The sequence below is a fragment of the Prionailurus viverrinus genome, unplaced genomic scaffold (genome assembly GCF_022837055.1).
Source record: "Prionailurus viverrinus isolate Anna unplaced genomic scaffold, UM_Priviv_1.0 scaffold_101, whole genome shotgun sequence".
Lineage (NCBI taxonomy): Eukaryota > Metazoa > Chordata > Mammalia > Carnivora > Felidae > Prionailurus > Prionailurus viverrinus.
This window is the reverse complement of record NW_025927491.1, coordinates 83,025-97,484: the sequence shown is the minus strand read 5'-3', so window position 1 is coordinate 97,484 and position 14,460 is coordinate 83,025. Positions and strand designations below refer to the sequence as shown.

The 14,460-nt window shown below is 37.9% G+C and overlaps 1 protein-coding gene across 2 annotated transcripts in view; it reads right to left on the bottom strand.

Annotated features, from left to right (window-relative positions):
- LOC125158109 (ankyrin repeat domain-containing protein 26-like) overlaps positions 1-14,460 on the bottom strand; it is a 37,936-nt gene that overhangs the window by 21,507 nt on the left and 1,969 nt on the right. For both annotated transcript variants that reach the window (XM_047845086.1, XM_047845088.1), the window contains exons 2-8: positions 14,247-14,433; positions 13,879-14,016; positions 11,634-11,780; positions 7,621-7,691; positions 7,197-7,290; positions 2,728-2,780; positions 2,294-2,387 (exon numbers count right to left, since the gene is read on the bottom strand). In XM_047845086.1, the coding sequence (XP_047701042.1) occupies positions 2,294-2,387; positions 2,728-2,780; positions 7,197-7,290; positions 7,621-7,691; positions 11,634-11,780; positions 13,879-14,016; positions 14,247-14,433 (784 nt within the window). The remainder of the gene's footprint in view (positions 1-2,293; positions 2,388-2,727; positions 2,781-7,196; positions 7,291-7,620; positions 7,692-11,633; positions 11,781-13,878; positions 14,017-14,246; positions 14,434-14,460) is intronic.

Below are 14,460 nucleotides of genomic sequence, written 5' to 3'. Positions count from 1 at the left end.
ATCAAGAAAGTGAAAGGCAAGTGACTAAATAGGGGAAAATACCTGAAAATCCCATATCTACTAAGGGATTTGCATGTAGGACATTTAAATAACTCTTCCAATAATGAAAAGACAATCCAATATAAAAACGGGCAAAAGAATGGATTAGTTCTTTAAAGACGATACAGAAATGGATAATAATCACGTTAAAAGGGAGATGTTTGGGGTTCCTGGGTGGCTCAGTCAGTTAAGCTTCTGACTTGGGCTCAGGTCACGATCTCACGGTTCGTGGGTTCGAGCCCCGCATTGGGCTCTGTGCTGACAGCTGGGAGGGAGCCTTGAGCCTGTTTCAGATTCTGTGTCTCCCTCTCTCTGACCCTCCCCTGTTCACGCTCTGTCTTCCCTGTCTCAAAAATGAGTAAAACGTTAAAAAAATAAAAAAAGAAGATGCGAGATATATATATATATATATTCTCCATGGAGTATTACTCAGCAATCAAAAAAAAAAAGGAATCTTGCCATTTGTAACTATGTGTATGGAACTGGAGCGTATTATGCTAAGTGAAATTAGTAGGAGAAAGACAAAAATCATATAACTGCTCTCGTATGAGGACTTTAAGAGACAAAACAGATGAACAAAAGGGAAGGGAAACAAAAATAATATAAAAACAGGGAGGAGGACAAACACAGGAGACTCATAAATATGGAGAAAAAACTGAGGGTTGCTGGAGGGGTTGTGGGAGGGGGGATGTGCTAAATGGGCAAGGGGCATTAAGGAATCTACTCCTGAAATCATTGCTTCACTAAATGCTAACTAATTGGGATGCAAATTAAAAAATATATATAACTAAAGATACAACAAAAAGAGTAACGCCCCCCGCCCCACCAAAAAATTTCTCAACCCAGGAAGCCTCTGGTTGGGGATTCAGGAGATAAGGACCTTCTAGAGAAGGTCAGAGCAATGGACTGAGTTGGCTGAAAGCTATCTAAGTTTTTGTTTCATAGGGAACACCTTAAAGTGGCAGACAATTTCATGCCATAACCTTAATTCCTTTCTATAGGGATACACAGAAAATCCCTCGTTATTCTTTAATAAGCTTCATCAGTTTCGGATATCCTTACAAATTTTAGTTTTTGAGACCTTAAAGATTTCTGTAGGACACAGTAGCAGGACAACGCCTAGCACTCTCATTCATAGAAGACTGATCAACAGAGAGTCATGTTACTCACATGAAAAGTTCCCTGTTACTATGTGACTCATTTATAAGACGTCCAGAAAAGAAAATAATTTTCAATGTCTCTTCAGCCACAAAAAGGACCAGTCAACAGAATGTTCTAATTCCCCTGACGGGTATAGCTGTCTAATGAAACTTGCATGTATATTATATAGCTTTTGCGACTGACAGAAACGAGTTGGTCAGTGTATCTACCTCATTGGTCCCACTTAGGATGTACAATGAGAATCCTACAAAGGAGGGTGAGAGTGCGAGGACATTAAGTGTTCTGCTTGGAAAACAGTTGGGGTTTCACTACATATGAATAAATGAGAATCCTGAATGGCACATTAGTCTTTTCTGAGATTGAATTGTGAAATCTCTGAAAGGCTGATTAACTCAAGTGAGTGAAAAAAGAAAATGAGTTTCTGAACTTTCAATGGTAGGAGCACTATGTTACTAGGTAAGACCCTGACAGAGCAGCCATTTCTCCTTTTTCACTGGCGTTTCTTTTCCTTTACAAAATCCAACAAAGAGAAAAGTCCATTCCCTTGAGAAGGACGTTTGCATAACGACCTGCTAGTCATTCTTGATGAAGAGAATAAATTGCACACTTGTAATTACAAATTACAACAAATCATCATTAAAATAACCCCTTCTCAAACTCTCACTGAAGGGTTGAGACTACAAGAGAAAGTCAGATTTCAAGATGACATGATCACTCAAAGCGTGCGGAAGTTTGAAACATGCTGAAAAATATTAACAGGGACTCTCACACATCCGTATGCCAACGTTCACAGCAGCATTATTAACAGTAGCCAAAAGGTGGACTAAACCAAATGCTCACTGTGGTATATATAAAATGTTGCTTTTTTAGACTCTCACAATGTTTTTATGAAAATCTCACTATAAACATCATTATGAGTTCAATCAATTTCATCTCTATAGAAAAATTCCATCGCTAGTAGCAAATAGCAACAATATCAACCAAATATTTGGATAAGTGAGCCTTTCCATGTGATCCAAAACATTCTTATGTACTACTCCTAGTGAAATACAGATTCCTTTTCAGTAGGACAGACATTAAGCGACCAACTTACCAAACTTGTCTTTAACAAGTTGCTCGGAAGATTGTGAATGTGGGCCGCTTGTTGTTTGATGGTTTCTTCTGCCCTGGCATTTTGCACTTCTAGCCTAAAATGCAGACCTTAAGATAATTATTCTCACACATAAGTGTAAAACAATACCATATAATATCTGAACAAATGAGGGTCTTACAGAAATTCTTAAAATTGTATCAAGAGGAAGATTTGGGAATTGTGCCATTTTTCTCGTGTTTTGTGGATAAGGTGCAAAATAGAGATATAATATCCCCAATTTTGCCTTTCAGAATAGCTCAAAGCTGGAATTTGTATCCAGCTTAACAATAATATACTGGCATAACAAGTATATTTCTCGTACTACACTGCTTATCTGCTGTATAAATAAGGTATTTTCTGTGAGGTTTAAATTATACTTTTGCATATGATCTTACGTCTTCTCCGCATATCTTATGTCCTTTGCCTCTCGATCCTTTGCCTCTTGCAACTAGAATAAAGAAAAAAAATAATTTTAACTACTGACAATCTAGTAAAACACCATCACCTGTTTTTGTAACCAAATGTTATTATTATTATTTTTTTTTTACTTAGTGGGGCACAGAGAGACAGAGAGAGAGAACGCCCAAATGGGGAAGGGAGTCATAGGGAGAGACAGAGAAACTCATAAGCAGGCTCCAAGCTCAGGGTGAAGCCTGATGTGGGTCTCGGTCTCATGACCGGTCTCATGATGTGGAGTTTGGGATCATGACCTGAGCAGAAATTAAGAGTCAGGACGCTCAACCAACAAAGCCACCCAAGTGCCCCTGTAACTGAAATCTTATTGGACCCAGCCACACTCTCCCCTACACACTGATTGATGGCTACTTTTAGGTCATAACAAAAGAGTTCAGCTGCTACAACAGAGACTGTGGCCTACAAAGCCGAAAATGTTTCAATACTCTTCCAGAATAGTTAAACAAACTTACTCTCTTACAAAAACATAACGTTGTTAATGTTTATAAATTATATATGATCAGATAAACATACAAATGTATCTACTGGTCAAATGGAGGAAATATAGGAAATTACCTTATGGTAAACATTTCTGTTCTCACATTACAAGCACTACATCAACTATGATTTTAAATATTCACATAGGTGAATGACATTTCTATTCTCGTGATTATGAAACTGAACATGCTATTTTCAGTGACAACGAAAGAGTCGTCACTGGAAGTCGTCACTGTCATGGAAGAGTTTGACAAGCAGTATCCTAGTAGGAGCCAGAAAGCCTGGGTCTGAATTCCCAATTCTGCTGGTTATGAGCTGTATGACCTTAAGCACAGTACCTAATACTTCCATGTCTCAGTCTTTGCATCTGTAAAATGAAGGTAATGACAGCACCTACTGGGGCACCTGAGTGGCTCAGTCGGTTCAGTGTGTTGCTTTTGATTTCTGCTCAGGACATGATCTCAGGGTCACGTGATTAAGCCCCACATCGGGCTCTACGTGGACAGCAAGGAGCCTGCTTGGAATTCTGTCTCTCTCTGTCTGTCTCCCTCTTTCTCACTCTCCCTACCTTCCCTTCCCCACAATCTCTCTCTCTCTCTCTCTCTCTTTCTCTCTCTCTCTCTCTCAAAATAAGGAACCTTAAAAAAATAATCTCAAAATAAATAATAATAGTATCTACCTAACGGGGATCTTGGTAATATAAATTTAGGAAATAATACATGAACAACTTAGAAGGGTACGTGGCACATAGTCAGCTCTAAGTGTATGCATTTAGCATGATTACTGTTGCTGTATTTTGCGTTCCAATACAATGAGATAGTTTAGGCAGGTGGCATGCCAATACAAGTGGCCCCGTATACAAACTATACTGAAGTTATTCTTCATATCACCACAAGTGGCAGCAAATGGGGAGCATGAGGCCCAGAGTCTCTCCTCAGTACTTCACACAACTTTCGCCAATGCCACTAGCAAACAGTACTTTTTTTTCCTCTTATAATACTTGCAACTAACATCCTCTCTATACCCTCAGTGGACAATGCTCACAGAGTAAAATACAAATAGCACCGCCTAGACTGAGTAGTAGATGCTTTACATGACCATCAGAGGCAAGGGAAAGCCACTGATACGGAAATAATGGAGTCTTGCTAAACAAAATTTCCTCAATCATTTCATGCCCATACTGTTTACGTTAGGCTGCTTTAGCACGTACTCTGGTGAAGAGATTAAGGCTTTGTGGTAACAGCATATCAGAAAAGCTGGCCCCAGAGCTTTGCAGTTGGTAAAGTGCTACAAATCTGTAAATCCCAGCACCGGCTGCATAAGGAAGAAAGATTTTAATTTCTCCTTTTCTATTAACCATTTGCTTAAGTTTGAAACTTTCTCCATCTATAACACTGCTTCTCCCCTTGCAGTGGACTCGAACATTCTTTAGTGAATCATCTCATCCACAGATTCAAGTTTTCTTCACTTATTCCTTCTTTTACACTAAAATCTAACTTCCACTAAGAAAATTTGAGGGTCATAAAGGACCTTTTTTCAAAACAAACTTTATTAAAGTCTTTATCCTGCTTCACTTCTCAGCAGCAGCTGAGAAAAATGATCATACCCTCACTCTGCGCTTCTAGCCCCACCTTATTTCTGAAGGAAGGCAACCCCTGACATTAAATCCTTGCCCCTTGGTATCTGTGTTTTGAATTGCTCTTAAGGCTTCAAAACCAGATTCTCTAATTCACATTTCCAGCTTTGGCCCCTTTACCTAGGCCATCTGTACTTTTCACTCTTCCATCTAGGTGCTCACAGACAACATCTCAACCGCGCACTCAAAAATCATTACTTTCCTAGCAGTGCTATTGCTGGGTCATAAAGACAGATACCATATGGTTTCACTCTTATGTGGATCCCGAGAAACTTAACAGGAACCCATGGGGGAGGGGAAGGAAAAAAAAAAGAGGTTAGAGTGCGAGAGAGCCAAAGCATAAGAGACTGTTAAACACTGAGAACAAACTGAGGGTTGATGGGGGGTGGGAGGGAGGAGAGGGTGGGTGATGGGTATTGAGGAGGGCACCTTTTGGGATGAGCACTGGGTGTTGTATGGAAACCAATTTGTCGATAAATTTCATATAAAAAAAATCATTACTTGACATGGAGTACCTTTGTAGACAGCTAATCGTGTACATTTTATTTGGACTCTTTTCGGTGTTACTTTGAGTGTGTTTTTCTTATTGAGTCTTAGGGAGCACCCTTACCCTTAGGATGCTGACCAGCATACTTTGTCTCGCTTTTCCTTATAACACGACATTTATCACAAGGGCTGGATGATCACTGGTTTGCCTTTGTTTCCTTTTGAGTAATTTCTTCGTCCATAGAGATTTCAACTTACGGAAGTCTTCTGAAGTTCCTTTCAGACCCATACTTGACTATATTGTTAGGAAGGTTAAGTTGGCTAGAGCTACCTCTTCTTCCCGATCCAGATTCTTCACCTCAAAATTGTGTGCATCAAATATCTTCACCCAGGTAGCCCCTGGTTTGGGGATTCAGGAGATAAGGACCTTCTAGAGAAGTCAGAGCTATGGACTCAGTTGCCTGAAAGCTATCTAAGTTTTTGTTTCACAGGGAACACTTTAAAGTGGCAGGTAATTTCATGCCATAACCCTAATTCCTTTCTATAGAGATGTACAGAAAATCCCTCGTTATTCTTTAATAAGCTTCATCAGTTTCGGATATCTTTACAGATTTTAGTTTTTGAGACCTTAATGATTTCTTTAGGACACAGTAGCAGGACAATGCCTAGCACCCTCATTCATAAAAGACTGATCAACAGAGTGTCATATTACTCGCATGAAAAGTTCCCTATTACAATGTGACTCATTAATAAGACGTATAGAAAAGAAAGTAGTTTTCAATGTCCCTTCAGTCATAAAAAAGACCAGTCAACAGAATACTCTAGTTCCCCTGACGGGTATAGCTGCTTCATGAAACTTGCATGTATATTATATAGCTTTTGTGACTGACAGAAACGAGTTGGTCAGTGTATCTACCTCACTGCTCCCGCTTAGGATGTACAATGAGAATCCTACAAAGGAGGGTGAGAGTGGGATGACATTCACTGTTCCACTTGGAAAACAGTTGTGGTTTCACTACATAAATTAGAATCTTGAATGGCACGTTAGTCTTTTCTGAAATTGAATTCTGAAATCTCTGAAAGGCTGATTAACTCAAGTGAATGGGAAAAAAATGAGTTTCTGAACTTTCAATGGTAGGAGCACTATGTTACTAGGTAAGGCCCTGACAGAGCAGCCATTTCTCCTTTTTCACTGGCATTTCTTTTCCTTTACAAAATCCAACAAAGAAAAAAGGCTACTCTTTGGGAAGGACGTTTGCATAATGACCTGCTAGTCATTGTTGATGAAGAGAATAAGTTGCAAATTTGTAATTATAAATTACAACAGATCATCATTAAAAGAACTCTTTCTGAAACTCTCACTGAAGGGTTGGGTTTACAACAGAAAGTCAGAATGCCAGATGAAATGATCACTCAAAGACTGGGGACGTTTGAAACACGCTGAAAAATATTAGCAGGGGCTCACACATCTGTATGACAATGTTCACAGCAGCATTATTAAAGTAGCCAGAGGTGGACTAAAATGCTCAATGTGGTATATATAAAATGTTGCTTTTTTTAGATTCTCACAAATTTTTTTTATGAAAATCTCACTACAAACATCATTACTTTATGAATTCAATCAACTTCATCTATATAGAAGAATTACATCACTAGTAGCAAGTAGGAACAATATCAACCAAACCTTTGCAACAGTGAGATTTTCCATGGGATCCAAAACATTCTTATGTACTACTACTAGTGAAATACGGATTCCTTTTCAGTAGGACAGACATTAGGAGATCGACTTACCAAACTTGTCTTTATCATGTTGTTCTCAAGATCTTGAATCTGGGCCGCTTGATGTTTGATGGTTGCTTCTTGTGTGGCATTTTTAACCTGTAGCCTAAAATGCAGATCTTAAGATAATTATTCTCACACATAAATTTAAAACAACATCACATACTTTCCGAACAAATGAGGGTATCACAGAAATCCTTAAAATTTTGTCAAGAGGAAGATTTGGGAATTGTGCCATTTTTCTCATTGTGTTTTGTGGATAAGGTGCAAAATTCAGAGATAAGATGCCACGATTCTGCATTTAAAAATAGCTCAAAGCTGGAATTTGTATCCGGCTTAACAATGATATACTGGCATAACTAATACATTTCCCATACTACACTGTTTATCTGCTTTATAAATAAACAAGTTATTTTCTGTGAGGTTTCAATTATACTTTTGCACATGATCTTTCATCTCCTCAGCACATCTTACGGCCTCTCCATGTCGTTCCTGTTCTTCTTGCAACTAAAATAGAGAAAAAATAATTTTAACCACTGAAAATCCAGTAGAAAACCATCATCTGTTTCTTTAAATTTTTTTTTACTTGAGAGAGAGACAGAGAGAGAGAGAGAGAGAGCATGCAGAAGTGGGGAAGAGAGACAGAGGGAGAGACAGAGAAAATTGTAAGCAGGCTGCTAGCTCAGGGCGAAGCCTGATGTGGGGCTCGGTCTCATGACCGGTCTCATGATGTGGGATTTGGGATCATGACCCGAGTGGAAATTAAGAGTCAGGACCTCAGCCAACTAACCCGCCCAAGCGCCGCTGTAAGTAAAATATTTTTGGAGCCAGCCACCCTCTCCTCTACATGCTGATTGATGGCTACTTTGAGATCATAACAAAAGAGTTCAGCTTCTACAACAGAGACTATGGCCTACAAAGATGAAATGTTTCAATACTCTTACAGAATAGTTTACCAACCTTACTCTCTTACAAAAACATAACATTGTTAATGTTTTTAAATTATATATGATCACATAAATGTACAAATATATCTATTCCTCAAATGGAGGATATATAGGAATTTACTTTATGGTAAACATTTCTATTTTCATGTTCCAAGCACCACATCAACTATGATTTTACATATTCACATAGGTGAATTACGTTCCTATTCTCGTGATTATGAAACTGAACACACTGTTTTCAGTGACAAGATATTTCATGGAAGAATTTGAGAAACAATATCCTAGTAGGGGCCAGAATGCCTGGGTCTGATTTCCCAGTTCTTCTCATTATGAGCTGTATGATCTTGAGCACACTACCTAAAACTTCCATGTCTCAATCTCTGCATCTGTAAAATGAAGGTAATAATAGCACCTACTGGGGCACCTGAGTGGCTCAGTCGGTTCAGTGTCTGGCTCTTGTTTTCAGCTCCGTACATCATCACAGGGTCATGTAATTGAGCCCCACATCGAGCTCTGCATGGACAGTGAGGAGCCTGCTTGGGATTCTCTCTCCCCCCCCCTCCCTTTTTCTCTCTCTCTCTTCATGCCCTTCCCCAAAATCTCTCTGTCTCTCTGTCTCTGTCTCTGTCTCTCTCTGTCTCTCTCTCTCTCAAAACAAAGGACTTTAAAAAAGTGATCTCAAAATAAATAATAATAGTATCTACCCACTGGGATGTTTGGAAGATTACATTAGGAAATAATAGATGAACAACTTAGAAGGGTACGTGGCACATAGCTCTAAGTGTCTGCATGTAGCATGATTACTGTTGCTGTAGTTTGTGTTCCAATACAATGTGATAGTTTAGGCAGGTGGCCTGCCAATACAAGTTTTCCCCTATACAAATTATACTGCAGTTATTCTTCATTCCACCACAAGTAGTAGCAAATGGGGAGCATGAGGCCCAGAATATTTCCTCAGTACTTCAAACAAATTTGCCAATGCCACTAGCCAACAGTACTTTTTTCCACTTGTAATCCTTTTACCTTACTTCCTCTCTATACCACTGAGTGGATGATGCTCACAGACTACGGTACAAATAGCCCTCCTTGACTAAGTAGTAGATCCTTTACATGACCATCAGAGGCAAGGGAAAGCCACTGACATGGAAATAAATGAGTCTTGCGAAACTAAAGTTCCTCATCATTTCATGTCCATACTCTTTACGTTAGGCTGCTTTAGCATGTACTCTGATGAAGAGATTAAGGGTTTGTGGTAAAAGCATATCAGAAAAGCTGTCCCTAGATATTTGCATTGGTAAAGTAATACAAATCTATAAGTCACAGTTCTGGCTGTGTAAGAAAGATAGACAAATTAACATGCTTTTTCATAGTGAGAGGGAAAAAAAAAACCTAACATTTGATTGAACATTTCTCCTCTATTTGATTAAGTGCTTTCATTAATAGTTTTACTTATATAAGCATGTGTGTGTGTGTGTGTGTGTGTGTGTGTATAGAGATATACACACATTTTTTAACGTTTATTTTTTGATACAGAGCACGAGACTGAGTGGCGCAGAACGTGCGGGACACAACAGATCTAATTAGGCTCTGCTGACAGCAGAAAGCACGATGCAGGGCTCCATCTCAAGAACATGGAGATCATGACCTGAGCCAAAGGCAGACTCTGATCGGACTGGAGCCAGCCAGGCACCCCTCAATTTAGTATTTCATTTCTTAGCATACATTTAGAATAAAAGCTTTGCTATACCAATGTTTCCAAGAAGAGTTTATTGATATGGCATAAAGTACTTAATTTTATCGGAAAAACTGTTAAGTTAAAGTATTTTCAATTTATACAAGGTTAAGTACCACCCGTATCAAATATTACTATCCCTTAAATGTATACTTAGGAAGACGAAATTACCTGTCATGAAAAAAAAAAAAAAAACAACAATGTCAAATAAAGGACTGAATTGTTCTGCACAGGCTAGATGACAAGTGTCAAGAGAGTTAAAGCTAATGGGAGTTAGAACAGTCAGAGAAAGTTCATTGGAAAGGAGACTGTGAGCCAAGTCTGAATAACATAGGTTTACTCAAGAGGAACAGAAACTAAAAAGACAGTAAGGACAGCATGTGTAACGGCTGAGAGATGGTGAAATCAACCCAATTAACTCAGAGGATAAAATCTGATGGCAGAGACATTTAAAATGGGTGTCCACACAAGAACTACATAAATGTTCATAAGCAGCAGTATTAATAGGCAAGAAGTGGACACAACCCAAAGGTCCATCAACTGATGAGTGAACAAGGGCCTTAACCCACAATGGAGTACTGTTGACAATAGAAACAAATGAAGCACTGATATAAGCTGTAACCGACACAGATGAACCCAGAAAACATTAAGTAAAGGTAGCTAGTCCCAAAGTACCACACGTTGTGTGACTCCATTTATATGAAATATTCACAAGAGGCAACTCCATTGAGAGACCAAGTAGTAGACTGGTGGTTGCCTGAGGCTGGGGGCAACGTGTAAGGGTTTCCTTTCAGGGTGACAAAAACATTCTACTTGATGGCAGTGATGGCTGCACGAGTGTACACAGAGACAGTGAACTGTGCGTGGCAAATGGGTGACTTTTATGGTATGTGTTTTGTACCTCAAAATAGCTTTAAAAAAACCCAATGGCAGGACACAGAGAATGTTCTTAATTCTCGCTTTTGGGTGCCCACACTATACATGATCTGAATATTTCCGTGCTTTGACAATATGTCTAAAAGGCAAAGAAAATGAAGGAAATGCCTAAGTTCAAGTGGTTTGTTAAGTGATCTTTCTGTACAAGTCATCCTGAAATCAATATGCATTCTTCTCAAAAGTGAAGATGAGAACTAAGACAATTATCTGAAACATCCCATTAAACATTATCTTCTGATTTGATCCAGCTTGCCTCATCATGGTAATAGAGATATCATTAAAAAACATTGTTTAGTAGGGGACAAAAGTCTCTTGGGACACCTGGGTGGCTACGTCAGTTAAGTGTCCACTTCTTGCTTTCAGCTCAGGTCATGATCTCACGGTTCATGAGACTGAGCCTCACACTGGCTCTACACTGACAGCATGGAGCCTGCTTGGGATTCTCTCTCTCTCCTCTCTCTGCCCCTCCCCTGTTAACACGCATGCACACACTCTCTCTCACTCTTTTTCTCTCAAAATAAATAAATAAAATGTAAAAAAAATTTTTAAATTAAAGAAAGAACGAAAAAAGTCTCTCAATTTCTGTGAGGAAGGATACAAAAGCCTCAACTTTCCTAAGAGTAAGTATTATAAGAAAACAATGTATAACACAAATAGGAGAAGGAGAGGCAGAAGTTTACGAAATAAATGTATTGTAAAGGGACTGAAATCATAATAAATTAATTATAATGAAAATACCAAAGAATGCGGTCCATGGAAAGTGGTATCCTAAAACACTTTATATCATTTAACGAGCTATATGTTAGGTGGTAACAGGTTACATTTACTACATACCTGACTTGTGATTTGAGCTAATTTCTTCTTGAGATCCCGTGTTTCATCTTCCAGACGAAGATATGACGTAACCTCTGGGGAAGCCTCTGACATAGACTTTTTCTTCAGAGTATCAGCCAGTTCTTGTTGAAGTTGTCTCGCAACTACCTAATAAGACATTTCTGTTACTGATTTTCTAAATCATCTTATTATTAAATTATGTTAATAATAGACAACTCTCACATACGTACTTTGAGAACTATCAACACATACATCAATTCACCGTCTTTTTGTGACACATACACATTCCTGTTCACTGAATTCAGTTAGAGACACAAAAGGTGTTATCTCCCTGCCTAGTTCTGATATTTTATGGTGTCTCTTTCCAGTCTTAGCATGACAATTTCATCCTGCAACATGTGGTTTTTATGCAACCGATCTTGTGTTTTCTCATGATTATCAGAAAGCTAAGTAAAACCAAGCACATTTTCAGATAGCACTCAATAAAATGGCAGTATCATGATTTTCTTTGAAATGAAAGTATAATCTGTGTTTAAACAATGAAAAGGTTGCAGGGGGTACCAGTGTGGTTCAGTTGGTTGAGTGTCTGACTCTTGATTTTGGCTCAGGGAATGATCTCACATTCTGTGGGTTCAAGCCTGGCATCAGGCTCTGTGCTGACAGTCAGGAGCCTGCTCAGGATTCTCGCTCTCCCTCTCCCTGCCCCTCCCCTTCTTGCATTCTCTCTCTCTCTCTAACGAATAAAGAAACATAGAAAGAAAGAAAGAAAGAGAAAGAAAGAAAAGAAAAGAGGAAGGAAGGAAGGAAGGAAGGAAGGAAGATTACAGTAAGTGAATATCCAACTGGAAAAAAATAACGTTGGGTCCAAATCTCAAATTTTAGACAAGCATAATTTCCCAAAAGTTCAGAACTTTAACTGAAGATAATGAAGGCATGAAAGTAAAAAAGAATTTGTGAGTAAAGTGTTCAGAATCTCAGAATTGGAAAAGCCTTTCTCTGATTTACAACAAACCAGAGGGCCTAAAAGATTAATAAATCTGACTATACTTAAAAATTGAGTTTACAGTAGATATCGAACACAGCGACCCCACAGTAAAATCCTTAGCTCTGCATATACTCGGAGAGATTAAATTTCCTAAAATTCTTCTTTCCTGAGAATATTTCATAGATATCTACTTTGCTACCATTTCTATAGTCAGTTATAAGAATTATATCTATTGGTAACTGAAAAATCTAGGCACTGTACTATAATAGAAACACTTCTACATACATCAATGAACTCATTTCATTTGGTTATCACAATTCTAGAATGGAGAGCTTAAAACGGTGAGCTGCAGGACTCTCCCCAGGTCTTCTCACTCCACAACTAGTGCTCTTGCACCAACCACTGCCACTTCTCTAGTGTAAATACACAAGTACGAAAGAATTCATTTCAAAATACTCATAGGAAATAAGGTGAAATTTATACATCTCTTAGAAAACCATGAGATGATTTACTGCTGCAACAACTTGCATTTCCTTTCATGTTGAAAACAGTAATAAATATAAAAGAGGGGAAATACACTCAGCTATTTTATCAGGAATAAAATACTTATAAATAAATTATCATTAAGTATATACCACAGCATACCATTGTTATCAAAAGTTCCTTGTAATGAAATAGGATGCTACTTGAAGCAAAAGTGTTACTTTTCTCAAAAGTAGGAGACTTGATACCGAAAATATGATCAGTGAACTGGCTACACTTGTCCTCCTGTCCATTAGCGGAAGTGTTCACCTAAACTATTAATATATCAAGGCAGTGAAGTAACTGTTCAAAACTAAAACATGTTGCTAGTAGCAATTGTTTTGAGATTAGGGAAAGCTCATCAATTCCTACAGAAAGTAATAAAAGCCTCTCCTTTGGACGAGGACATTATGAATGTCACTAGTTGTTGCAGACAGTGCATTTGATCAAGAATATTATTTTATCCAGTGAAGCAAAAATGCCACCGTCCCCCATGACCCTCCACAAAATATATGTGCTTTTAAAATCCTCTATAGTTTCCATGATGAACAGAGTTCAGTTTCATATGTACATACATATATATATATACACATATATATACACATATACACACATATGTGTGTGTGTATATATATATATATACACACACACACACGGAGAAAAAAGTAATAATAACTAAAAAATAGAATGTATACAAATACATACACACATGTACTTCAAAATAACTAAAGAAGATACCTTAGAATTAGTTTTCTTATGAGTCATTTCTAGCTCCTTTTGCTTGCAAAAGAGATTGTTTAGACTTCCATCTTGTAAGACTCTGGCCTTCTGTTCTGGAGAAAGTTGCCACTGAGTGTCACTGCGCTCTTCTACAACCTGGAGACACATTTCATTATGATTCTGGTCTCATACCGTTAAAAAAAAAGGTCAAAAACTGAAGAGGAGAACTTTAAAAAAAATGTTGAAAAGAATATGATCCCATGTTTTAATTTATTTTAAACCTAAATAATATATATTGAGTCAAAGGGATACTATAAAATATATATGTATAATATTACACTATGTAATATAGATGGAAATACAGTTTTTATCAAAAACTGACTTACCTGATTTTTTGTGGCCTTCAATCCCGCGTTTAGCATTCTAAGAGCGAGTTCAACTTGTTGTTTTGTTTCAACTTCTTTCTTATATTCGTCTTCTTTACTTCTTAACTTTTCCCTAATATTTTCATATAACATATCAGTATTTCTTCTTTCTTCTTCTTCTTCTTCTTCTTCTTGTTTTAAGGTACATCTGCAATTACATGTGCTTCTTTTAAAA